General features: G+C 49.4%; 10 protein-coding genes across 10 annotated transcripts; 6 read left to right on the top strand and 4 right to left on the bottom strand.

The window, feature by feature from the left end:
- Nucleotides 1–900: 900 nt before the first annotated feature.
- N7509_010253 (putative telomere silencing protein Zds1) lies at nt 901–3,534 on the top strand (the record flags this gene model as incomplete). Its single annotated transcript, XM_056634890.1, has 2 exons — nt 901–3,240; nt 3,310–3,534. 2 exons carry the CDS (start codon nt 901–903, stop codon nt 3,532–3,534), a joined length of 2,565 nt encoding a protein of 854 aa, XP_056485510.1.
- Nucleotides 3,535–4,321: 787 nt separating this feature from the next.
- On the bottom strand, nt 4,322–6,107 carry N7509_010252 (Zn(II)2Cys6 transcription factor domain-containing protein; the record flags this gene model as incomplete). The annotated part of the gene is made up of 3 exons (XM_056634889.1): nt 4,322–5,086; nt 5,213–5,986; nt 6,051–6,107. The coding sequence occupies 3 exons, from the start codon at nt 6,105–6,107 to the stop codon at nt 4,322–4,324; spliced, it is 1,596 nt and encodes a 531-aa protein (XP_056485509.1).
- A 577-nt stretch (nt 6,108–6,684) lies between these two features.
- N7509_010251 (uncharacterized protein) lies at nt 6,685–7,811 on the top strand (the record flags this gene model as incomplete). Its single annotated transcript, XM_056634888.1, has 2 exons — nt 6,685–6,806; nt 6,869–7,811. 2 exons carry the CDS (start codon nt 6,685–6,687, stop codon nt 7,809–7,811), a joined length of 1,065 nt encoding a protein of 354 aa, XP_056485508.1.
- A 1,531-nt stretch (nt 7,812–9,342) lies between these two features.
- On the top strand, nt 9,343–10,221 carry N7509_010250 (fungal specific transcription factor domain-containing protein; the record flags this gene model as incomplete). Its single annotated transcript, XM_056634887.1, has 1 exon — nt 9,343–10,221. One exon carries the CDS (start codon nt 9,343–9,345, stop codon nt 10,219–10,221), a length of 879 nt encoding a protein of 292 aa, XP_056485507.1.
- A 756-nt stretch (nt 10,222–10,977) lies between these two features.
- On the top strand, nt 10,978–12,069 carry N7509_010249 (NAD(P)/FAD-dependent oxidoreductase; the record flags this gene model as incomplete). The annotated part of the gene is made up of 1 exon (XM_056634886.1): nt 10,978–12,069. One exon carries the CDS (start codon nt 10,978–10,980, stop codon nt 12,067–12,069), a length of 1,092 nt encoding a protein of 363 aa, XP_056485506.1.
- A 676-nt stretch (nt 12,070–12,745) lies between these two features.
- N7509_010248 (uncharacterized protein) lies at nt 12,746–14,509 on the top strand (the record flags this gene model as incomplete). Its single annotated transcript, XM_056634885.1, has 4 exons — nt 12,746–13,114; nt 13,168–13,721; nt 13,803–14,091; nt 14,156–14,509. 4 exons carry the CDS (start codon nt 12,746–12,748, stop codon nt 14,507–14,509), a joined length of 1,566 nt encoding a protein of 521 aa, XP_056485505.1.
- Nucleotides 14,510–14,839: 330 nt separating this feature from the next.
- Nucleotides 14,840–16,646, bottom strand: N7509_010247 (PH domain protein; the record flags this gene model as incomplete). The annotated part of the gene is made up of 4 exons (XM_056634884.1): nt 14,840–16,063; nt 16,130–16,222; nt 16,284–16,409; nt 16,521–16,646. 4 exons carry the CDS (start codon nt 16,644–16,646, stop codon nt 14,840–14,842), a joined length of 1,569 nt encoding a protein of 522 aa, XP_056485504.1.
- An 899-nt stretch (nt 16,647–17,545) lies between these two features.
- N7509_010246 (uncharacterized protein) lies at nt 17,546–19,025 on the bottom strand (the record flags this gene model as incomplete). Its single annotated transcript, XM_056634883.1, has 2 exons — nt 17,546–18,474; nt 18,527–19,025. 2 exons carry the CDS (start codon nt 19,023–19,025, stop codon nt 17,546–17,548), a joined length of 1,428 nt encoding a protein of 475 aa, XP_056485503.1.
- A 107-nt stretch (nt 19,026–19,132) lies between these two features.
- Nucleotides 19,133–19,600, bottom strand: N7509_010245 (uncharacterized protein; the record flags this gene model as incomplete). Its single annotated transcript, XM_056634882.1, has 1 exon — nt 19,133–19,600. The coding sequence occupies one exon, from the start codon at nt 19,598–19,600 to the stop codon at nt 19,133–19,135; it is 468 nt and encodes a 155-aa protein (XP_056485502.1).
- Nucleotides 19,601–20,156: 556 nt separating this feature from the next.
- Nucleotides 20,157–23,200, top strand: N7509_010244 (ATP-binding protein; the record flags this gene model as incomplete). The annotated part of the gene is made up of 2 exons (XM_056634881.1): nt 20,157–22,260; nt 22,320–23,200. The coding sequence occupies 2 exons, from the start codon at nt 20,157–20,159 to the stop codon at nt 23,198–23,200; spliced, it is 2,985 nt and encodes a 994-aa protein (XP_056485501.1).
- Nucleotides 23,201–23,464: the final 264 nt, after the last annotated feature.

Below are 23,464 nucleotides of genomic sequence, written 5' to 3'. Positions count from 1 at the left end.
CCTTCAGCCTCGCGTCATGATCAATACCCATCGCAGTAAGTTCCAGGAGTACCACAAGGTCGAGGAAGATGGAGAACCGAGGCGGGTCGTACTTGTATACGGGGAGGTTCCAATCCGAACTGGTGAGAAGAGTACTAGGAAGAGTATTGTATGTACGAAAGAGAAAGAAAGTGTCGATCTCTCCATTTTCTCCAGATCGTCGATGGACTGGCCAGGCTTCCCGTTTCTTTCTTTTGGTGGAGCCCTCCACGAACTTGAACTTATCCAACACAACCACCGACACACCTACTTCTTTCCTCCCAGTTTCAACTTCCTCGTGTCCCCCCCCCCCCACTCCTCCCCCCCATGCCATAAACTCCCCGGCTTCTTTTTTTCCTCTTCCCTTTTCCTCCCCCCGCTTCGATGATCGCTCGTCTTCAGGTGGTACCTTGACCTCCAGGCCTCCTCCCCCCCTCCCCTCCTCCCCCCCCTCCTCCTGGCTACCCTCTGGTCTTAAGGGTTTTTTGGCCTTGGTTTCCTGTATAGCTGGTTCCCATGCAGGTACGTTCCTCATGATATTCTTTCAATCTCCTCTTTCATCCCATCCCGGACAAGTGCGGTTACTTGACCTCCTACCCCGAATTATCGCTGCTTTCGTCTCCCTCCCCGAGAAAGTCCTCTGAACTTTGAGATCAGCGAGTCTCCGCCGCTGTCAGCTCCGCCGCATTGACTTGGCACCGCACTTGGGATAAAATGCTTCTTTATGGCCCTCTTGGAGACTGACCCTTTTTTCTTCTTCTTTTCCATCTAGGCTTCCACGAGTGCCCCTGAGGCAGGCGGAGGACACACGACTCGGAGAGGACACTCCCCCATCTCTCCATCAGCGACCCAAGTCACCATGTCACCGAAGCTATCGGCCACATGTACGACGATGATTACGATCGCAATGATCCGAGGCGTCTCAGCTATATAACCTCACCGTTAGGCGAGTCAATAACAACGATTCCGCGAGCCGCCGAGTCCGCCGCCCCCTCCACCCTATCACCTACACCTACACCTACACCTACCCAGAAACAAACCCAGAAACAAAAGCAGAACTCGCCGGTCGAGGGACAGCCCAAGACAAAAAATGGTCATTTACGCCCAACTCTCTCCCCTCATCGGTCATTTGACCGTGACAGTGAACCCGGCTCCCCAGACTCCACACGATCAGTCTCGGAAACCGCGACCTCTTCCTTCCCTTTGAACGATATCGATTATGAGTCGGACCCGGCCGCCGTCGTCCAAGAGCTGAACAACCTGGCCGCCATTCGCCGTATGTCCATGGATGTCGCAGCAACTGGTGACCCCGATCTTCCATCCTATGGCGGCAACCTCTCCGTTCCATCCTTACCTCCCTCCCCCACCGCCGATGAAAATGATGCCTCAAGATTATTTTGGGTCCCAGCCAGCCTACACCCCGAGCTGGCCCCGAAGGAGTTCAAGACATTTTTGGAAAGCAAGGCCGATATAATCAAGCGGAAATCCGGCGATTTTTCGTCTCTTGGTCCTGAGCGTCAGGGCTCGGGCAGCGGGCTTCGTCGCAAACGGTCTATGCTGTCTCGACAAATTGACAGCTCTTCGGGTTATACGGATGGTGCGGATCGGTTAGAGCGGCAGCGATCGCAATCAAGTCGGCGCGATGGCATGCTCAGTCCCAATCTGCAGGAGCTGGAAACCATAGTGGATGATTCGAAATCTACCTCCCCCGCCGAGCTCGTGCGAGAGATGCAAAATGCGAGCATCGCAGCCCACGAAGATAAACCGATTCTACCCTCAGCACCTCCAGGGCACAGCCTACGACGATCGACCCGGACACAATACAGGAAGGGCAGCTTGAAGAAGGGCGAGAAGCCCCCTTACTCTAAACGAGTGGGGAGAGGTCTGTCCGAATCAGCTGGTTCAGCTCCTCCGACTATAGCTCCATCCGATGATCAGCCAATCCTCGGATCTACTCGCGTGTCCACGGACTCGGTTTCCTCAACATCCTCTCGGCCAACGCGTGGGCACTCGACCTCCTCTCGCAGCACAACCTACTCTGCCAATGCCATTGGCACAGCATTCGATTCTATTCTTGATAATCCGGAAGCTGAGCAAGAGGAGGCAAAGGCTGCTAGCACCCAGCCACAGACTGACTCTATCAACCAGTCGAATGCAGCTTCATATGCCCGAGAATGGCATTCTCGCATCGACTCGAATGGCCGATCTAATACGAATACTCCTCAGAAACAGCAAGCCGTTCCTGCGATTGTCGAGACACCTCCTGCCGACTCCCACCGTGAACAGTCTAGTCCCAGTCCGCCGGCTTCGCGATCAGCCGAACGCAATGCACCATCGCAATACTCGGTCCAGACGTCCCCGGTTCAAGATTCTACCCCCAGCAAGCGTACCGCGATGAGCCGTCAACCCGGCAAAGACACTACCACCACCACGCTTGACGACTTTAGCAATAATCCCCAGATGATACCCGGCAACAACACGCGGACGGACAGTCTCTCGTTCATTCCGACCATGCCCGAGGAGCAACGGAAATCCGAAGACCGTAAATCCGATGGCAAGAAGTCCAAGAAGGAGTCTGAGGGGCGAAAGTCAAGCTGGCATTGGTTGCTGGGCAGTGAAGAGAAAGATAAAAAGAAGGATAAAGATGGAGACTCGAAGAAGTCGAGGTCGAGGTTCTCCGACAAGATAACACACAATAATTCTCGCATCGAAACACCCCCGCAATCATCAATGGACAATAGCCCGAAGGGCAGAGAAAGTCTCATCCTTGATCGCCTCGACCCGAAGTTGGAGGAAGAGCGACGAAAGGATGGTGTTCGGAGGGCTTCGGGGGAGTCCAAGAAAGAGAAAGACGGTATCTTCTCATCCATCTTTGGTGGTGGTAGGAAAAAGCATAGCGGAGACGGCCACCATCGAAAGAACTCTTCGCGTAATCTGTCTCCCGACCCCCCAGTGCGGGTGCTGAAGGCAGATGTCGACTACCCTTGGACTCGATTCTCCATTTTGGAGGAGCGAGCTATTTATCGCATGGCGCACATCAAACTAGCGAATCCGCGACGCGCACTTCACTCTCAAGTGTTGCTGAGCAATTTCATGTACTCGTATCTGGAAAAAGTGCAGCAAATGCATCCCCACATGATGGTGGCATCTTCTGGATCTCAGAGGTCTTCTCAACAAAGAGACCAGCCTGATGAGTACACTCAATATCAGCGATACCAAGAGGTTAGTGAACAACGCCATTCTGCCAATGAGCTAGATGACTGACCGCGGAACTTTTCCCATATTTTACAGGCGCAGGAGCAACAACAATACGCGGATAGCGCATATGATGATCAATCCATGTATGACTACGACGACGATCCGCATGATCCGTACCAGTCCCAGGGGAGGAATGGTAAACATGGCTACGAAAACGGCCATGCTTACGATTCGGGGCATTACCAGTACGGGCACTCGTCCTATGGGCATGGCCATGATGCCCATTTGGATGACGACGATGACGATGATATGTGGTGAACCAAGAGCCGGCGTCTTCACTCATTTCCCTTTTTTATCTGCCATTCTGATTTCTCGTTTTCTGCGACCCACGGAAATACCCACGCGTTTGTCAGTCCTGGTTGATAGTTGATACTGGAACTTTGTATAAGCCTTGTTGTCTCTCTCCTTCTATTTCTTCCTTTTCTTTGCTACTCCCCTCTATTCCTTCCTTTCTACCAGTTCTCGAATGACGGAATCTCCAGCCATGGGTTCCTTCGTATCTTTACTTCACGCACATTTCAGGATTCCAGGAACATTACCCGGCAGGAACTAGGATTGGGGGCCGATTGTGCCATACCTTTTTCGCCCTTGGTCTCTTCTTATCTTGCCTGGCCGTCCATAACCCCTTCCCTTCTGCCTCTGGCCTGTTGTCTTCTTGGGCCTGTGCATCGCCATATAGTTTGTTCACACACATGGTCTGATTTGTCACTTCGCATAGCGTCTGGGGTTTGTTTTTGTCGTTCCGTTATTCTCTTGGTTCACCTTGGGTCTGAGCAGCTTGGACCAACTTCTGTATCCCCTTTTTCTCACTTAAGCCATTACTCTTTTACCCGATTTGATTGAGCCATTATATACCATTCGTACAGTGTGGATCGATGGAATAAATACTGGCAATAAGAAACATTGGTGCCATTCCATTCGCGTTTAAGATTATAAAACCCCATCCATAAATGTCGTCAGTTGCCATTGCTATCTAGTAAAGAAAGAAGAAAAAGAAGAAACACAGAAATGGGCCATGGTCTTCGTCATCACATATCACATCACATCACACCAACTCCATAGATGGACTAGAATCCTCCAAAAACGCACACGTCTGAAACGACGTCCCAAGACGCAAATGCTCAGTGGTATGCAACATCTCCCTCTCAAAAACCCGCGCATCCCTCAAATGAAAATCATTATTAAAATCAATCGCAACGGAAAACAGCCTCGCCCTCAAGAGCGGATCAGACGTCGCCGCCCAAGCAGCGCTCACGCAAACAACAATATAAGCCGCCCCAATCGGCTTCCAAATAACCGACCTTTGCGCCAAATCCAGCACCTCCTCCGAGAGATAAGTAGCGTCGAACTCCGTAGTACTGACACTGACATCATCAAGCCCTTGTCCTTGTCCATGTCCACGCCCATACGCATCCAGCGCAGAAAGCATACAATTAAAAACAAGCGTACAAGCCAAACCAATCCCATACGTGCGCTGATAATGCGCAAAGCCGAATTCGAGAATAAATTTGCGGCCGGCGGGACTGGCTGTTTTAAAAAGTTCTGAGAAGTCGTTTTCGACGGAGCGGTGCTTTAGTATGCTTAGGTTTGTTTTGCAGTCTTGGTATATTGTCCAGACTTGGTTGCGGATTGAGGTTGTGTCGGTGCCTGTGCGGAGTGCTTCGCGGCCGTGTCGCATTAGGTGTGGTGCTTTTGAGAGGTTGAGGAGGATTTTTCCGTCCGGGGTTGTGCTGTCGTAGTCGTTTCGGACTAGGTTGTCCCATTCTTCTGGGGTTAGGTTTATTCTGTCGTTGAAGATTCCTTCGAAGAGCTGGGTTTGGGATTAGTACTCGTATTGGAAGGTAAAGTCGAGTTCAAGTTCGTGCTTGGGTTATGGAGAAAAAGAAGAGAGGGGATAAGGAGATAAGAAGAAATAAAGGAAAATAATAAGACGAACCACACTGCCACGCATGGATAGAAATAACTTCGCTTCAAACGCATCACGAGGTCCAAAGTCCTTCCTTGCTCTGAGAATAGCCGCCGCACCCTCGGCATGGCCCGAGAACTTTCGATTGGAAGGGCCCAAGAATAACTGACAGATCAAAAGGACCATCACAGCAGAAAGTGTACTGGATGATTGCGCATGGACCTTGTCATCCAGGTACACGCTTAGCGTGCGGAGAGCACGCGAGTGTTTGGCAAGCGCCTCCACCGAGGGGCCCCGGTTGCATGAGAAATTAGAGTGAGCGGTTGTCAACGTATCCACCGCACGGTCAAGTGCCTCGTTAGTTCCCAGTCGTTTGGGTACATCTTCAAGCCATAAGCCGAAAGACCACCAGAGATTATAGCGTAGGTCTGTAGTTCGCTTAATCGTCGCGATGAAACCACCTGCCAAGGAGGAAATATCGCTACTAGGGAGTAGCTTTGGGGACTCTGGGGGCAGGAGCTGCTTTTTTAATGCACGCTTCTGTCTGCGAGGCGGTAATTGTGTCGCGGAGACTGTAAATGCTGCTTGAGGTGGAGACTTGGACTGGGACTGGGACTGGGATGGAGACTCGGAGGAAGTATCAGATAGACTTCCGGAGGAATCTCCGGTGGAGAGCGCGTGCTGTTTTCTCACGCGCGTGGAGTACTGTTTCTCTTCCTGGAATTTAAATCGAACCTGGCCCGAACCCACGCAGGGGATCTTTAGACGTAGACAGCGGGCACAGGAGGGTTGCTTTTCATCACACTGTTGCCATTGTCGTTAGTGGACGATCACTCGGTGAATACGAATTAGGATCGATGCAGCGGACCTTTTTCTTTTGCTTGCGGCAGGCATCGCAGGCACGACCTGTCGGTACGCCTGGCATTTCCTTTCCAGGGGATCTTGGAGGGGTAAATTATGTACAGAGTTGATCCTGGTAGATCCTGGTGAATGTGGGTATCAGTGCGGGTCTCTACCGCTACTGTGATATACGCGACTTGGTGTCACAGGCCGTCAGGAAGGGGGGGGGGGATTCTTTGTCGACTGCAAATATGCGTCTATCGGTACGCTAAAAAGCAAAGCAGTGAGGTTATTCGAGAAGTTGGAGCTGACGCTGCGCCATCACCGTCATATTCAGGGTCCCGCTTGCTAGCCGTGTTGGGCATGATGTGCCGCTCCAAGGCTGAGTCGGAAGCCTGTGATTGGAGCGGAGTTTACAACACATGCCCTTCTTTTGGGGGCCATTTGGGGTTCTTCAAGGCCCTGAAATCATTTTAAGATTGGGGGGCGGGTCTGCGCCTCAGGCTGATCTCGCTTGAGTCTTAACCCCTTTGGGCGCCATGTCGCGCTGACACGAGGAATAAGCTCATCGTTCGTGATGATAGTCGAAGGTATTTAGAAGAGGTGAGTCCCAATAGAAAATTCTTCATCAAATCTTTAGTTTTCTACAGTATTTTCCAATCATGGCTATCGACGGTCAAGAAAAGCCTCATGGCTACTATCTATACAAGCCTAGCCATATTCTACCAGCCGTGTTCGCGGCGCTTGTGGCTATTTCTTTGATCCTGCACACTTTGCAAAATATGTTTGTTTTCCTGGTACAATGGCATTCTACATTTACATTATACTAATTACTCCCTACTCTAGTCGCTATAGATTCTGGCGCGTTACATTCTTTATCAGCTGGGGAGGTATCATTTTTACCACTGGATGGATCCTTCGATGTATCTCCAGTTACTATCCTGACCACCTGGGACTCTATGTTGCTCAGGCTGTCTTTATCTATCTAGCCCCGCCTGTATATTCGGCTGCCGCATACAACATAGTCGGCCGTTTGATGAACTATCTCCCCATGCATGCAGTCCTGAATCCCGATCGCGTGTTAATCTTCTTCGTCTACCTCGGTGCTGCAGTCGAGGGCATGACTGCTGCCGGAGCTGCCAAGAATGCAGCGGCTGGAAAGGAGCTCGACGAATACAAGAAGGGCGGCCAGCTTATCGCTGCTGGTCTCATTCTGCAAGCTGTTGTGGAAATGCTAGTCATCGCGCTCGTGGCGACAGTTCATCGCCGCGCAGCAAAGGCCGACAAAGTCACTACTAACGTGCAACTTGTCTGTTTCACCCTATACGGAACCTCGACCTTTGTGGTTTTACGCTGTATCTTCCGAGCTGTCGAGTCCTTTGAAATGTTCGACAAACTTGGTTGCACCGAGAACTGCGGAGCCATCCTCAGCAATGAATGGTATCTCTATGCATTCGAACTAGGCCCCATGTTGATATTTACCTACTGGCTGAACCTATTGCACCCCGGGCGCTATCTGCCCAGACAAAAACATCGCTATCTCGGTACAGATGCTCGGACTGAACGCGTTGGACCTGGCTGGAGAGATCGTCGTAGTCGATGGGAGACTTTTGTCGACCCCCTTGACGTGAAGGGCATGTTCAAAGGCCAAGCCTCGCATGAAAAGTTCTGGGAAAATCCCGAGCAATGGCCTGCCTGTACAGATGGTAGTTTTGCAGAGGGAACGGCCTCGAATGTCAAGAATCAGGGTTATTCTAAGGAAAATGTCTTACTTGCCAATCAAGCCTAAGGTTTCTCGATATGGGTATTGAGGACTGGAGTGGAATGGGATGTGAGATGTGAGATGTGTGATTTTATTAATTGAATACCTAGGTATCAACAGGCTCCAACTTCCAAGGTTCGAGACATTTCTTTTTTTTGGGGGGGGTTGTTATATACCAAGCGATCTCTTTGCTTTTTTACTCTGGAGGTTGAAGTGAAGCGAATGTACAATATATTTTGGGGGCAACTTGAACTTTTCGAATACAAGGGCTTCTTTGATAATCTGTGCCGAAGCTGCATTAAAGGATGTCATTGATCTGATTGTAGGTGAAAAAAACCTCATTAAATTAGTAGGAAGTGGAAACATATAATATTATACTTCAACCCCTCAGAGGCCACTGGCAGATAAGTTCAGCGCTCGCCGGTACTTTCCCGCTTCCGCCCCGCTCCGTCTTCCGACCGCGCATCCATCCACCTACAATTTTGCACCAAATCGTACTGGAGCACGCTTTTGTTAGCGATAGACCCCGTCTCAGTATTATAGTCCGGCCAGAGGTTGGTATGGTGTCCGTCTCTTACTAATGGCGACTACCGAAGAGGAGCGTCCGGCGAAACGTGCCCGTCAGGCCTGTGAGCCATGCCGGTAAATGCTTAACTTTCCCATCCAGGCGGACTTCCCGCAGATACTGACTGCTTGACAGGCGGAAGAAAACAAGGTGTCCCGGAGAGAAACCGATTTGTTCCTTCTGCGAGAGACTAGGCCAAAAATGTCTATATGCGGGCACGGAGGTCGTGGAAGAAGGTTCCGACTTTGCAAGGAATATGGTGAGAATACCAGGCCTAGCTCCAGTAAAACCATGTGAATTCTGCTTCTAATGGATTCTAATAGGAAGACCGAGTTTCTCGGATCGAAGATAAGCTGGAGAAATTGATTGACTTCATCACGTAAGTACTCGCTCGGTCCACCGCCAGCTCTTGTCTCATTTATGAATCACAGCCAAAGTACCCAAGAAAAGGCCCCAGGGCCCGTCGCCGAGAGAACTACACAAGAAGAGCCTTTGCCAAATCCTAATTTCTCAACACCAGATACTGATGTCATGTAAGATGTCGAATCCTTCAAAAAAGCTCTGTTCTCGCACTAACAGATCTTCTAGGGCACACTCTTCTGATTCATCGGCTCTTGATCTATATTTCACTTTCTGCAACTCTCAACCACTTTCGTTATTTCCTTGTGGGGCATGTCCTGACAATATTGGGAGGAGAGACCCTGAACTACTTCTCGCCATGGAGGCCTTGGGCCTTCGATTCCAGGGAAGAGGGTTCAAAGACAGCCAAATTGAGTCTGAAATTCAAAGCAAGACCAAAAGGTCCCGCCAAGCCGTCATGTCGCGCTTAGATGATGGGGCTGTGGAGCTTTCCACGATACAGAGCCTTTGTTTGCTGAGTATGCTCGATTACACAGGTGAGGATGGCTACTAAGTGCGGAACAATTTTGCCATTTTTCTCACGCTGACTGCTAGTTAGCTGGTAACTTGATTCGTGCTGGTTTCTATTCCCGCATGGCTGGGTATTTTATTCGAAACACTCGGGTAAGCGATTTGGAATTCATCAATACATTAGACAACGAGCACGATGAGCGGAAGCTCTGTCACGCGAGTGTGATATTGCTCCAAAATCTTCAAGGAAGCCTCCATGCATTTCCACCAAAGGATACCACAGACCTTTCTTGTGATACGTGGCTTGCGACTCCAGTATTTGAAACAATGATATCAAAGAAAGACACCCGGCGGGGAACAAGCGACTTGAAGCTAGACATCGGAATCAACGCCGCTAACATGCATGCCAGTGAGCTATGGGCTTTGGCTTGCAAGTACGCGATGGATTATCGCATTGATGCAAATCCTCCATGGCATCCGCAATCTCATTATGGAATGATCACATACTGGCACACTGAGCATGAAAGCTGCATGCCACTGAGATTTCGGCTGCACGCAAGCCGGTTCCAAGACTATTCCTCATCAGATCTACAGAAGTATCGGAACTACTGGGGCCCATGGCTATTCTTCCAGATAGTATGGCATGCAGTCCCGTGTCTTTTGAACCATCCCTTTCTTCTTTCCATGCGTCTGAGAAACTTTAGGAGAACCATGCCTCAAACATTCCTTCGCAATTCCTTCGAACAACTCACTCTACACTCCGGCTGGATAGTGCATTTCCTTGACCTTGTGGAACATAAGCGATTCGAAATATCCGACCCCACTCTAGGCCATTGTGTTGCGATAGTTGCAACGATCTACCTTCAACACAGTTTCACGGAAGATGAGGCATTCAGCAAAAAAGCCCAAATGGGGCTTGAGAAATGTATCCGTTTCCTACAAAAGATGGCCCATCGATGGCCACACATCGGTCGACAAGTGAGTTACAAGTCCAGAGATTGAAGCTTCAAAACTAATCATAATATTCGTCAGGCACAACAACTCGAGCAGCTCCGGGGCAGTATCTCCCCTGGCGGCCTATTTACCGAGCCGGGGTAGCAAACTCTCCTCTCCAGCCCTAAATGGTCCGTTAATTTCCAGCTTCTCTGGAAGATATTAGTATATGCCCACGCGAGCAAGTCACCGGACCATTCAACTGATATTTTTGGTCCTATACTGGGCAAAGATAGCGTTGGGAATTCTGGAATGAATTCTACTGGAATCATTGCTGAACCTGATTTCGCTCTCATCGGATCTGCTGGTCTCTCAGGGCACAAAACAGTAGCATCTGAATGTGTCACATATCCCCCAGAGCAGGCGGAACACATTTCACAAGAACAGAATGCGCTAGGTCAAAACCCAGCACCTATAGATCTATCGGAATTGCCGGAAGACCCGGCGTTGGATTTGAACTGTGGCGACACATTGTTTCTACAACTTCAAGATTATGGGCGAGCATTCGAGGACTGGCTTAGTGTGAATCCAGGGTGAGAAGAAATAGTCAGTGTATACTGGTATAACATATGATGCAGTCGATCATGGCATTCGGGACGCAGTTTCTGGCAGACCCGGTCCACTCCCGTCTTCTCCGGGTGCCAAGACCCGGTAATTCTCCGGGTGTTCCTGTCAAACCGCCACATTTCAGCTTTTAAATACTCGCGCATCCAACACTTTTCAAGCCTTCAGAATCTATCATACGACAGTAATCAAAGTCTAAAAATGCCTGCCTCTAAGAATGATTCGATTATAATCGTGGGCGCTGGCGTCTTCGGCCTGTCAACGGCCCTAGAACTGAAGCAGCGCGGATATACCAACATCACAGTTTTGGATCGATACACGCCTCCGGCTGTCGACGGAAGCAGCGTGGATATCTCTCGCATTATTCGCATTGATTATGCTGATCCGGTATATTGCAAAATGGCCCGTGAAGCCTACAACGGCTGGAAAACTGAATACTCTGACCACTACTACGAGTCGGGCTTTGCACTGCTCTCGGAGACGCCTAACAATGACTGGATCACTAAATCCGCAGCCACCGTGAAGGCAAATGGCGGTACTATCGAAGATCTTCCCGATGCCACCAAACTGATCAAGTCATACCCAAACATCCAGTCCAACCTGTCCGGCATGAATGGTTACCTCAACCGACGAGGTGGGTGGGCCAATGCTGCAGGAAGTATCCAGCAACTGGCCTCGCGATGCAGCGTGGAGGGAATCTCCATCATCACTGGCCCGCGCGGTACCGTACTTTCCTTGATCAACGAGGGTTCCCGTGTCGTCGGTGTCAATGTGCTTAGCGGTGGCTCCATCCGTGCCTCCCAAGTTATTCTCAGCACAGGCGCTTGGACAAGTCGACTGTTGAATGTCGCGCACGCCGCTTCATCTTCGGGCCAGCCAGTTGGCTTCATTCAATTGACTCAAGATGAAGCTCGAACTCTAGATAACACCCCCGTTATGATCGACATGACTACCGGTGTATTCGTCTTCCCGCCCACCCCTGGCTCCAACATTCTGAAGCTCGCTCGCCATGGATACGGCTATGCCAACGAAACCACCACCATCAACGATGGAAACCGAACAATTTCTGCTCCGAAATTGGAGAGCAGCAATGCGCAGACCGGATATATCCCAGGAGATGCAGATGACAGCCTGCGCGAGGGCCTGCGTCGCTTCTTCCCCAAATTTGCTCAACGTCCCTGGTCGAACCGCCGTTTGTGCTGGTATACCGATACTCCCAAGGGCGACTTCATCATTGATAATCACCCGAAGTATGACGGTCTTTTTGTGGCCACCGGTGGAGCTGGACAGTAAGTACCATCATATCATTCCCCTCGTAAGCAGGGGCGGCCGGAACTCTTCAGCTAACAGTCAATAGTGGATTTAAATTCCTTCCGATCTTGGGTAAATATATTGCAGACTGTTTTGAGGGCAAGGCCTCAAAGGAGCTTCGCGAAAAGTGGCGACTACCTCCATCGCCAGGTGGCTCTAAGGAGAACAATATGGCGGGCGATGGAAGCCGAGCTGGACCACCTCTGAGGAAGCTCAACGATTATGAGAAGGCTCGCCTGTAACATGTAAACATCTTATATTGGTGCACTTGGTATAGCCGTGACGAAACAATAAATAAAAATCCAATGAGAGATCTTTTTCCATGCCAGAGATGAGAGCCACATCCTGCCACATCAGAGCCACATCGCATGTGGGATCCAACCACAGGGGCAAGATGCTCGGCTCCTCCGGCATGTTCTCCACTATTTATTGCAGTTATTGGATCGTGAGGAGTAGAAAAATTTGATTGTAACTGGTCCTGGGTCTTCCGTCACATAAATCCATGTGGGTGATTGGCAGAGGTGGATGTGGAGGCTGTTGCTTGGTCAGGTTGCGGGGGTGGGGATCGAAACAGGCCGGTTTTCTCTTTAGCTGCTATAAATACGGCTTGCTAGAACGATGAATTATAATCGTTCGACAGCTCAGAAATAAACACATCATGGCATTGAAGCTGATGGATCAGCCGATTGAATGCGCACTGGGAATACTCATCGCGTATATTTCCGGATACATTATTTACCAGCGATTCCTTCATCCTCTCGCAAAATTCCCTGGTCCATTCCTTGCTTCACTGACCGACCTATGGCAAGTTTATCAATTCATAACATTGAAGCAACCTTACACCCTCACAAACCTTCATGAAAAATACGGATCCATCGTCCGATATGGCCCCGATAAGTTGAGCATAACCGACGAGGAAGCCGTCCGATTGATCTATCAGACCGGAGCCAGGTACATGCCCAAGACCGAATTCTACGATGCATATGGTGCGGCTCACCCGAATGTATTCGGCATGCGTGACGAAGCGGTTCGTCAATCTTGCTCCCCTGAAACTGAACATTCTACTAATACGTCTCCAAGGCCCACTCCATTCGACGACGGCACATGTCACACAGCTTTTCCATGGGCTACGTCAAAGAAATGGAGCAATATCTGGATTCAAACATAAGGATCCTACGCGATAAAATATCCCACCACGCCTTGAATGACGAGCCATTCGATTTGAAAAAGATATTGCACTATTACACTATCGACGTCCTAGGTGAGCTTGCTTTCAGCCAAACATTCGGTATTCAAGAATCCGACGATGAATCCCGTATCCCGCCCGTGATTGAGCATAGCCTGTTGGCAGCTGTCACAGGTGCCTGGCCGGCTATGACGATGACTCTCAAGAAATGGCTTCCTGTAATTCCACACAGGGGGCTCCAGGCTTTATTTAAAGGTCGCAAAGCCTGTGCAGACCTGGCTTCTCGATGTGTCAATATTAGATTGAGCACTCTGCGGTCCAAGGATGGAACGCCAAACGATTTTCCAGAAAGAAAGGACATTTTGACTAATCTTATAAATTCCAAACACCCCGATACGGGAGAAAGTCTGACTCAAATTGACTTGGAGACGGAAGCATTTGGCTTCATGTATGTTTCATCTTCACGCTTTACCAACCACAACTCGCTTATTTCTTGATTGAAATGAAAATTAACTAACTTGAGCCCCAGCATCGCGGGGACCCATACAACAAGTGCCACAACGACACTGTTATTCTACCACTTGCTGCACAACACCAACCTCATGAACAAATGCGTCACCGAGATTGACGAAAAATTGCCCACTCTCCAGCCCAACGAAAGTGCGTATTCGGTGACAGATGCCGAAGCCTCTTTGCCATTTTTGCGCAATTGCATAAAAGAGAATTTCCGAATAACCCCTGTCTTCACGATGCCACTCGCAAGACGAGTCTTGAAGGGTGAAGGTGTGATAATTGCTGGGAATCATATTCCGTCCAGGGTAAGCTCGGCTCCTAAGTAGTAGCCCTTCAACGTGATTTAAACTGACAATTTCAATCAATCAGACCTCTGTTGCAGTTTGTAACCATGCATTCCATCATAATCCAGAGGTTTGGGGTGAGGACCACAATGTTTTCGACCCGTCTCGATGGGATATACCCGAGGTGGCGAGCAAAGCCCGGCTCTTGATGCACTTTGGTCTTGGGGGTCGACAATGTATTGGGAAAACTGTGGCTATGTCCAATATCTACAAGTTGATGAGTACGCTGCTTAAGGAGTTTCAATTTGAATTGGTGGATGGAAAAGAGAAAGCGAAGGTAGGGAGGGGTGGCTTTCAAGGGGAAATCCCGGAGATGATCAGCGTTGGTATTAGTGATCTCGCCTCGCCGCTGATGGTGAAAGCTCGCAAGAGAAATTAAATAGAATGAAGCGAGGGTCTCAAGTATAGTTTATTTGAAGCCCTGGAGGCATCTAGTTAATTGAAGATCACGTTATGCATAGTATTTGCGAATTATTAGTCAATATATATGAGGCAAAACATTGCTTCCAAAGATTGGCTGTGCGGATAAATCCAGAATGTAGTAAGCTTCACCATGAGCAGAGGGATTGAATATTCAGAGCAGAGCGTAGAAAAAAAGAATAAAGCTGACGATGCATCATTGCAATCCAATGCGTATTTTGTGGGGATGCAAGGCAAGCTGAGTCGAGACTAAACAGGAATGCAGACCAGAAAAGGATATTTTACTTCTTCATGACTTCTTCTCGGAGCTTTCTGCGACTGCAGATCCTCCCGGGGAAGTGTGGAAGTGACTGGCAGTGCTTGCAGTGCGGCTGATACCGGGGGTCGGGGCCTTCTCCTTGGCATCGATGGCAGGGGAGGCAGGGGTCGTCGAGGCCGGGCTGCCGGCATTTTCCTTTTCCTTCTCAGCGTAGACTGGGGGCTGGTTCTGAGAAGTGCTACCGGTGGGGCTGGTGGGTGTCGCAGCAGCAGCAGCAGCAGTTGGCGAAGTTGCAGTAGGCGAGGTTGCGGTTGACGCAGCAGTAGGGACAGGGTTGCGAGTGGAATCCTTGATAACAGACCACCACTTCTCCGCATCAGAGGCCGAGTGTGCCTTGAAGCTAAGCTCGGTTGTGGTGTGGAATGCATTGCCAACCTTGCCGCTGGACACATCCTTACCCTTGACGTTGAATTTCACACCGTCAATGGCACCAACAATGGAGTCGGGCAAGTACAGAGACAGCTGAGGAGTAGGATCCTGGCGGAAGTCATCATTGTCCTTAAACTCGTGCAGGTAACGGGCCGGTGTGACAACGTAGTAGCCGGTGCTGTAACCCTTGATGACAGCACGGGAACGACGCTCCAAAGACCCTTCCAGGAGAGGCTGTGTAGATCGGTGATCCATGTTGGGGAAGGTGACGCTCTCGAATGTACGGGGAGGTGAGTCCGGGTTCACGAGCGTGGAGTCGTTGCGAACGACAAAGTTAACCCACTCAAAGTCGGGTGGGATGCGTTGCGCGGTGGCCAGAATCTCACCATACATAGCTCGCTGGCGATCAAGCTGCGCACCCATGATCTGGAAGAACTGCTCCAAGGCGCCTTGCAGGGTCAGCAACACATAGCCCTCGAATGACTGGAATGAGTTCTGCACGGCGAGAATATCATTCCGGTGGTTGTTTTCTTCAATGATTTGCTTGTTCAAACGGTGGTTAATACCGCGCTTGAGGATGTAGGGGTCGTGTGCGGTCTCGATCTTGTTGCCGAACGAGGAGTCGTGAGTGGCAGAGTTCTGACCGAGCAGTTCGATGTGCTTTTGGGTCAGTTGGCGGGCCTTCTCCACGGCTTTAGCACCCTTGGCCGCCCCTGACTTTAATTCCTTGGATTTATTCTTGATCTCCTTGTGTAGACGTTCGAGGGTGGGCAGAACGCCGCCCTTCAGGTTCTTCTCGGTGTCGAGGTACATGTTGACCATTCCCTAGTAAAAAACACCCACCAGTCAGTGATGTGCAGTAAAGCAAGCCAATGGACATTGGAACTTTACCTGGGAGTTGTTGCGCATGTTCTCGATCAAGCCTGCTACACCACCAGCGCTGGAGCTGAAGTGATGGCTCTCTTTCAAAGGTTCATTGACCGTCTGTTCCGAGCAACTTGGTGATTAGCATGGGAAATTGCGCTTCGCACACGCAGCCACCGACCTTGAGGATTTTCTCGTGATCCTTCGACTGAGACTTGGAGATCTTCAAAGTGGCAGTCATATAGTCCTCCAAATTTCCGCAAACATGCTTCCATGCTCGCAGGCGTTCAATTAGGAGGTTGGTAGTCTATCCAGAAATCAACATAGGTTAGCAGCCGTTGCTTTGCTACCGCGGGGGTATTTATTTGTATGGCGGGTCTGCGTGGAACTGTGGTCCATGAGGATGGTCTTGACACACCTGGCTACTGTCGGTATCGGGGATGGCCTCATCGTCGCTCATAGAGGTGCGGCGAGTGAAGCTGCTGGAGACAGTTCCCGACCGCTGGGGGAGCTTGTGCTCCACGGGGCTAACCGGGGTCGACATGGCGGATAGCGGGAAGTAGGCGGTTGGCGGAGGAAGGGGAGGGAGAGAGGTCGGATCGGTCAGATCGAAGCACGCAAGGCTTGGAGCTCAAAGCACGGAGCACGAAGGTGTCACAAATTGACTGTCGGGTGTGTCGATCGTGTCGGGCAGATCGGGGGGGGGGGAAGATCAGTATATGGGCAACTGTGGTGGTTGTTAATACCGGGAGCGGAATAAGAACACTAGTCTGTAGCCGGACTAGTGGGAAAGAGAGAGGGGGAGAGAGAGAGACTCACCCCGGAGTGGGTCAGATGGTGGGCAGTGAAATGGAGGTGGGAGAGTCGAGGTTGAGGTTGAGGTGTGAAGTGACGAAGTGGACTGAAGTGGGATGTTTTTCTCTGCGATCGGCCATCGGTGATGACCTCATCGTGTCCGCTCTCGGCCCTTCCAAACATTCCCAACATTTCAGCCCAATCGCGTGTTCCTTGTTCCTCTATTTCTTATTTTTCCCTGCGCCAATCCAATCACTTAGAAGGAGGCGCACAAGATTTCCTCCAACTCAAATTGTGATGCCGATACTCAGCCACGTACATGTTTTTCCCCACAGTCACCGCGTACCACGTCCTTGGGTGGGCGCCACAGACGTGGTGGAGCCGCCCAAAGTGCGGATCGTGAGGTTGCATTGTCCTGGTAAAGGCTAAATGGTAAATAATGGAAAGTGGGAAATGTATAGGGGCTTCCAGAATTATGTGTAAGTCGGATATCATCGAAGCTAACCACAACTGTACGTCACGGTTCTATCCGAGTCCTAGTATTTACACAGAATCTTATACTCGTGATATGCAAGGGGGCTTCAAAACAGTTCCAATTTGACTGCAATACACCTGAGCATACTATAATGGATCTCTTTCAAAATTCACTCAAAAAAATATATCATCGTCGTTCTCCTCGCCCTCCGAATCCTGGGCCGGGTTCTGCTCTTCTTGCAGCATTTTGGCTCGATATTCCTCCAAGGATCGCCCGCGTAACAACCCTCTTTCGGAAATCCGGCGCCCACTCGTCACCGCGGTAGGTCGGAGGTTGACGATATAATGAGGCCAGATAGTACTGGCGTCTTCGAGAAATAGAGTATTGGAGAACGGGGTAGCCAAAAGTAACTTGAAACTCGGCTTCAGGAACTTATTCCGAACAGTCTGGTTCAAGATAAACAAAACATCATTCATCTCGGCTTTCCAGATCTCAGATTCGAACCGGTTTATACCATCAATGATGCAAACGACAGTGGTGGTATTCGGAAGTTGCTCAATCAGCAATCGGAATATACTGCAAAGATCCTGCAGATAGTGCGACTTGATTTGTTCTGCAAATGCTCGGGTATTAATAAAGTCGAGATTAAATGTGACCCCAGAAAGAAGTAACTGGGCGATTAGGCTTCGAATCAACCAGCTTGGTCCGTCGTTTTGATGGCTGTGGGCTTCATGTAGACCGCAGAACGCGTGAAGAACGATATAATGGGTGTTTTTCGACAGGTTAAGTGAAAGACTTGCGCACAATGCTGACAAAACCGAGATACGGCCGGGACCGACCATTTGAAAATGCCCTTTCACAAAAAGTGTCTCGGCGAGAGATGATTTCATCCACCTCAAGAAGTCCTCCGATGAGAGAAGTTGCTGTGCCTGGGTTTGAGCGGCGATATCGAATTGGTCCCGATGTCTAAGTACATGGTCGACATCTTCAATCGACTCATTAACTTGCACTCCAATAGCATGGAATAAATCAGTGTCGGAAAGAAAGGGCTGCGGGTAATACTGCGGTTGACTGCTATATGAGCTGGCAAGGGATGGAGTGTCTGGGCCTAAGATTAGCGGAGTAATTTCCACAACAAGGCCAATACAACTTACCAGGAGGATCAGATCGAACAAAAACAAGAAAAAAGTTTTTAGAATCCACTTCCTGGCTGTGCCGGATTTGTTGCTCCAAGCGACTCGCCTCGAACCCTCTTTTTAGAGAGTTGATATCCTGTCGAATATGTCCGAGGTCTTCTCCCATACTTTCCGTGTTCTCCTGGATGATTATGCCTTGATCAAGAATCACTTTGCTATTCTCGTGAGTGGCCACGAGGTACTCATCGCGGACCAATTGCAAACAGTCGCGGAACTTGCTAACACTTGTCTCCACTTCACCCAGAAGCTCGTCTATTTCTGCCGCAGAATGATACGGGATTAGCTTCTTGCCTAATCGTTTGGCCTTTTCTCTGAATTTTGCTTTTGACCCGCTGGGGTTGAGGGTTATGATGAGGTGTGCGAGGGAGTGCGCAAGGATTTTGTAAAGATGAATTGCCTCGACTCTGATGCTTGGAACCGCGGAGAAAACATTTTGTTGCTTCTGAGTCTCAAACATGACATCTGGGATCTCATGTAAGGCGCGGAGGATTTTCTGTCGATTTTCGGCATTTTTCTTCGCAATCTGGAGATACGCTTAAGCTTATTTTGTTCGACATGCCGCTCTTACTTTGGCTCACATACGTTCAGAATAGCTTTCAGCCCACCGGCAAGGACGCTCATCCCATTGTCGTTAGGAATCAACTCTAGCCAAGGACGGAGAGCATCCGCATTATCCCCTGCAAATCTTCCTACGTAACGATGGGCACCGGCTATGCCCTTTTCCTTTTTCTTATATCGACCGTCTGCTTCGGCTATCTCCAGAAGAACATCATTGATAGTATAGGAGACAAGATCTAGTCTGTACTTCTCCTCGGTTGTTTCATTGTATTCATAAAGGGCGACTCTCAGATCGTCTTCGGCGTTACTATATCCAGAGTCTGGCGTTGGCTCAAACCAGGTTGTCACTTCATTATAATGTGCTTTAGCTCCCAAAGCTTCATGGTATTTATCTCCATTTTGCTGCACAAATTGAACGTCGAGAGTAGCTTCATTCGTGGTAGATTTGAATATGGAAGAGTCCAGGAAACGCATTTTGGAGGGTGTCAGCGGTTGCTACAAAATACATCAAGTTGGGGCTTTGAGAGGGGGGGATGAAGATTTCATTTCTGTCAGCCCCGGGGGTCAAGTTGGAGGCTAGTGCTACCTAATAATGGCTGACCAGGCGAGGGCACGATCCTATCATACGCTTTGCTGACGTTCCCGTTCGTGCATTGGGGGCGTTAATTTCGCGGCTCTCATTCGGCATGTTGATATATCCTGCTGACGGAGTGGAGACGACGCCCGACGACGAACGGTTAAGCTACCTTAGGTCATTGGTGCTTTGCGAACGCTTGTGAGATAGTAATCGCACCATGCATGAATCTGGTGCATTTCTGTGCGGAAATAGCGCTCTTCGGCGTTATTGATGTGGTCCATCCCCGTCACGGTGCTTCTCATGGTGAGGGGTAGGAGGCTGAAAACCACCAGCCGCCTAGAATATAATGCGAGAAAGGAAAAAAAACACAATACCTCTGGTTTCACAGTGCCAATTCACTTTCTCACCTTCCCGCCTGTTTCGGCTTTCTCCCCTTAGTTAACCTTTTTCGTTATGGAGACTACGGAACATGCCGATTCCAATGGCGACGGAAACCACCTGGAGGCCCCTGAGGATGCTCAGGCCGCCTACATTCGAAAACTTGAGGATCGCCTCGTCGCCCTTGAGAACAAAATGCTCAGCATAGAGTCTGCGAGGTCAGAGAAGAGTGGCTCCATGAAAGAGGACCAAGCAGATTTGTCGGAAAATCATGATTCTGTAAAAGTCGACAAATCCTCGCTAAAGTCGGGTCACGACGGCTCCTCAAGTAGCGATGGCGATGTAGACAAGGAAAACGCAAAAGCAGAACATCCATCCTTCCCGCCAACTATTGCAGAGGTTCGATTTATGGACCTTGTTCAAGCCAGTCATCATGTTTTCAAGACGCCAACTATCCCCGCAATCGAGCTCATATGCTTCCCTAACAAGAAGGATGAAGAAGAAATTAAGCTCACTTCGTTCAGAAAGACTTTCAAGGACGTCAGCCCAAAGGAAGCAATAGAAATAATCAATGCAAACTACATGAAGCCACATGAGGCGGATATGAGCTTGCAGTTTGACTTTATCAATATTCTTTCACTGCCCCTTTCTCAGCTTCTCTGGTCAACTTACTATAACGAAACCCTGCAGCCAGATCGAATGGCCAGTTTTGGGAAACCCTGGATCTCATCTATCTATCGCCACGAAGAGGTGAAGAATAAGCTTGCAGAAATGGAGAAAGAACAAGAGCGACCACCAGACTCGGAAGCTGAACCTCTGGACAAAAGTGGCAAGAACAGCAACCTATTGGACGAATTTCGAGCATATATACGACTGATGGAGGATACTATCATGCCTTACTATGCTGGATTCAAGACAAAGACGGCAGCAGACAACTTGAAGATTTACTATTATGATATTTGGCATTTGTTTGAACCCGGGGAAATTATATTTTACCCAGAAGCCAAGGAAACACCCTCCAAGTCGGACTACACCAAACTCCAAAGGAGTAAAAGACCAGACCAGAAACTATGGAGAGTCTACACGAGATTGCGGAGAGGTGAAGAATACTGGGTGAAGGCATATTGTATTGATTACGATGGTGAATCCTATGTCTGCGTGAAGGAGTGGTTCTGCATCGAGAAGTTCGAGGGAAGAAGGAGCGTCAATTCTCTCACAGTATATCCCGTTCGATTTGCGGCTAACGGAACTAAGCTCTTGGAGGATGCCACGGAAGCTGGCAGAGAATTTATGAAGAACCGGGACTCGAAGCTAATGGGACACGAAGGATGGAGTTCGATTTCGGACCAAGACTCAGGTACAAGCCTCATTTACACATCTGGCGATGTTATGATCGACTTTGCGGAAACCTTCAGAGTCCATCCCGACTGGAAGCCTATTTCTATGGTCCCCGCAACATACTATCCGGGGGGCTGGGGGTCGGAACAAGAGGACGATGATAGGTCAAGGTGGTACTGGACTGAGGGAAAAGAGCTTAAATGGCATCATCCCGAGATGGTTTACCTTGGTGATAACCAAATGGCGCGGCGCACCAAAAGAGAGTACATCTTGGAGAAGGACAAATTTCTATCATGGTTACTCAAAAAAGCCTCATCCAAGTGGACGCCGCAAGAGGAAGATCTATGTCTACTTCCCAGTAGGCTTTTCGGTTATTCGTTCCAAGACCGAAGATTTGTCTCAGTGGATGCCAAAAACCTTCGACAAATTGAAGATAACAAAAACAAATTCAAGAATCTGATCATCGATCAGACTCACGAGGGTATGCTTCTAGCATTGGTTGAATCCCACTTCAGGCGAAAGGAGATCAACGAAACTACAGGCATTTCTACGAATCAGGATATCGTCCAGAACAAGGGGAGAGGCTTGGTTATTCTACTACATGGTGTTCCAGGTGTTGGCAAGACATCTACTGCGGAAATGATCGCGAGTACATTTCAAAGACCTCTTCTCCCCATCACTTGTGGTGATCTGGGATTGGATCCTGCGACAGTAGAAAAGTCTTTGAAGCAAATGTTCCGAGTGGGACAACTCTGGGATTGCATCTTGCTGCTTGATGAGGCAGACGTATTTCTATCAGAGCGAGTGTCATCTGATTTGAATCGCAATGCACTGGTATCAGGTTTGTGAACTCTGCCTCTATATCATCTCCCCAAATTTACATGACTAATCTATATACAGTTTTCCTACGCGTCCTAGATTACTATTCGGGCATTCTGTTTCTCACAACAAATCGGGTGGGCACCACCGATGAAGCATTCAAGTCCAGGATCCACATCAGCCTGTATTATCCATACCTTGACCTTGACCAAACAGAGAAAATATGGGCGGTCAACCTTGAAAGACTAGCCGTTATAGAGGCAGAGCAGAGTGCCATCCAGCCGCCTCTATCAATAGACAAGGAAGACATCCTCAAATTTGCCAAAAGACAATACGAGAAAAGCAATTTCGGAAAAGGCAGATGGAACGGAAGACAAATCCGCAATGCATTCCTCATCGCCTCAGCCCTCGCACACTATGAGAAGACGCATGGGCATAAGAAAGACGATAACAAGCACGACCTTAGCTCCCGGCATTTCAGAACAGTCGTGAAAGCTGGAACTGGATTTGAAAGATACCTACTTCAAGCGAGGGGCATGACGGATCAAGAAGCAGCATATCGTGATGGTACTAGGGCCGATCACGTCCTGTCAGCAGAGGGTGGTGCTGCACCAAGAACACCCTTGCCAACATCGGCACAACCTGCCCAACCTCCGGCTCATCCAGCTGCTTGGGCAGGTCAATACGCTTCTCATCCGCCCTTCACGCCTCCTCGAAATGCCTCTACGTATAACCTCGCCCATCATTCACCCGCCAACAGTTTGCATCCTCAGCAGCCGCCGCAGCCCCAACATTATGTCTATGAGGCAGCTGCTCCGCTGGACACATTTGGTCAACCCCCAATGGCTACAGGTTATCCCATTCAACGGGCACTGACGCCAGGATCATCTCAGCCGCAGCCTCAAGCGCATGGATGGATTACGCATGGCCACCACCCGCCTGATTATGATTCAGATATTTAGACGCAGATGACGCCCGGATACATCATATATGTGGACTTTATACTCACAACCTTGGAAGCGTGCATTGTATCTTCAATTTTCATTATGAATCTATTTTGTTTTGAATTGATTTTCGTTCTTTTTTTCCACTTTGGCCAATCACCCAGATGTGCTTGCTATGCATCGAGACAGTATGGCCTCCATACCCGCAATCGACCCAGTAGTTATCTACTATCTCCAAGTCCCAAAATTACTAGTCGTCCCATAAGGCTCTGCCACTCCCCT

Source organism: Penicillium cosmopolitanum (genome assembly GCF_028827165.1).
Source record: "Penicillium cosmopolitanum strain IBT 29677 chromosome Unknown utg000009l:1.0-9042332.0:1.0-9050551.0, whole genome shotgun sequence".
In the NCBI taxonomy this organism is placed as follows: Eukaryota; Fungi; Ascomycota; class Eurotiomycetes; order Eurotiales; family Aspergillaceae; genus Penicillium; species Penicillium cosmopolitanum.
The sequence above is the reverse complement of the archived record's forward strand: the minus strand, read 5'-3'. Positions and strand labels throughout refer to the sequence as shown.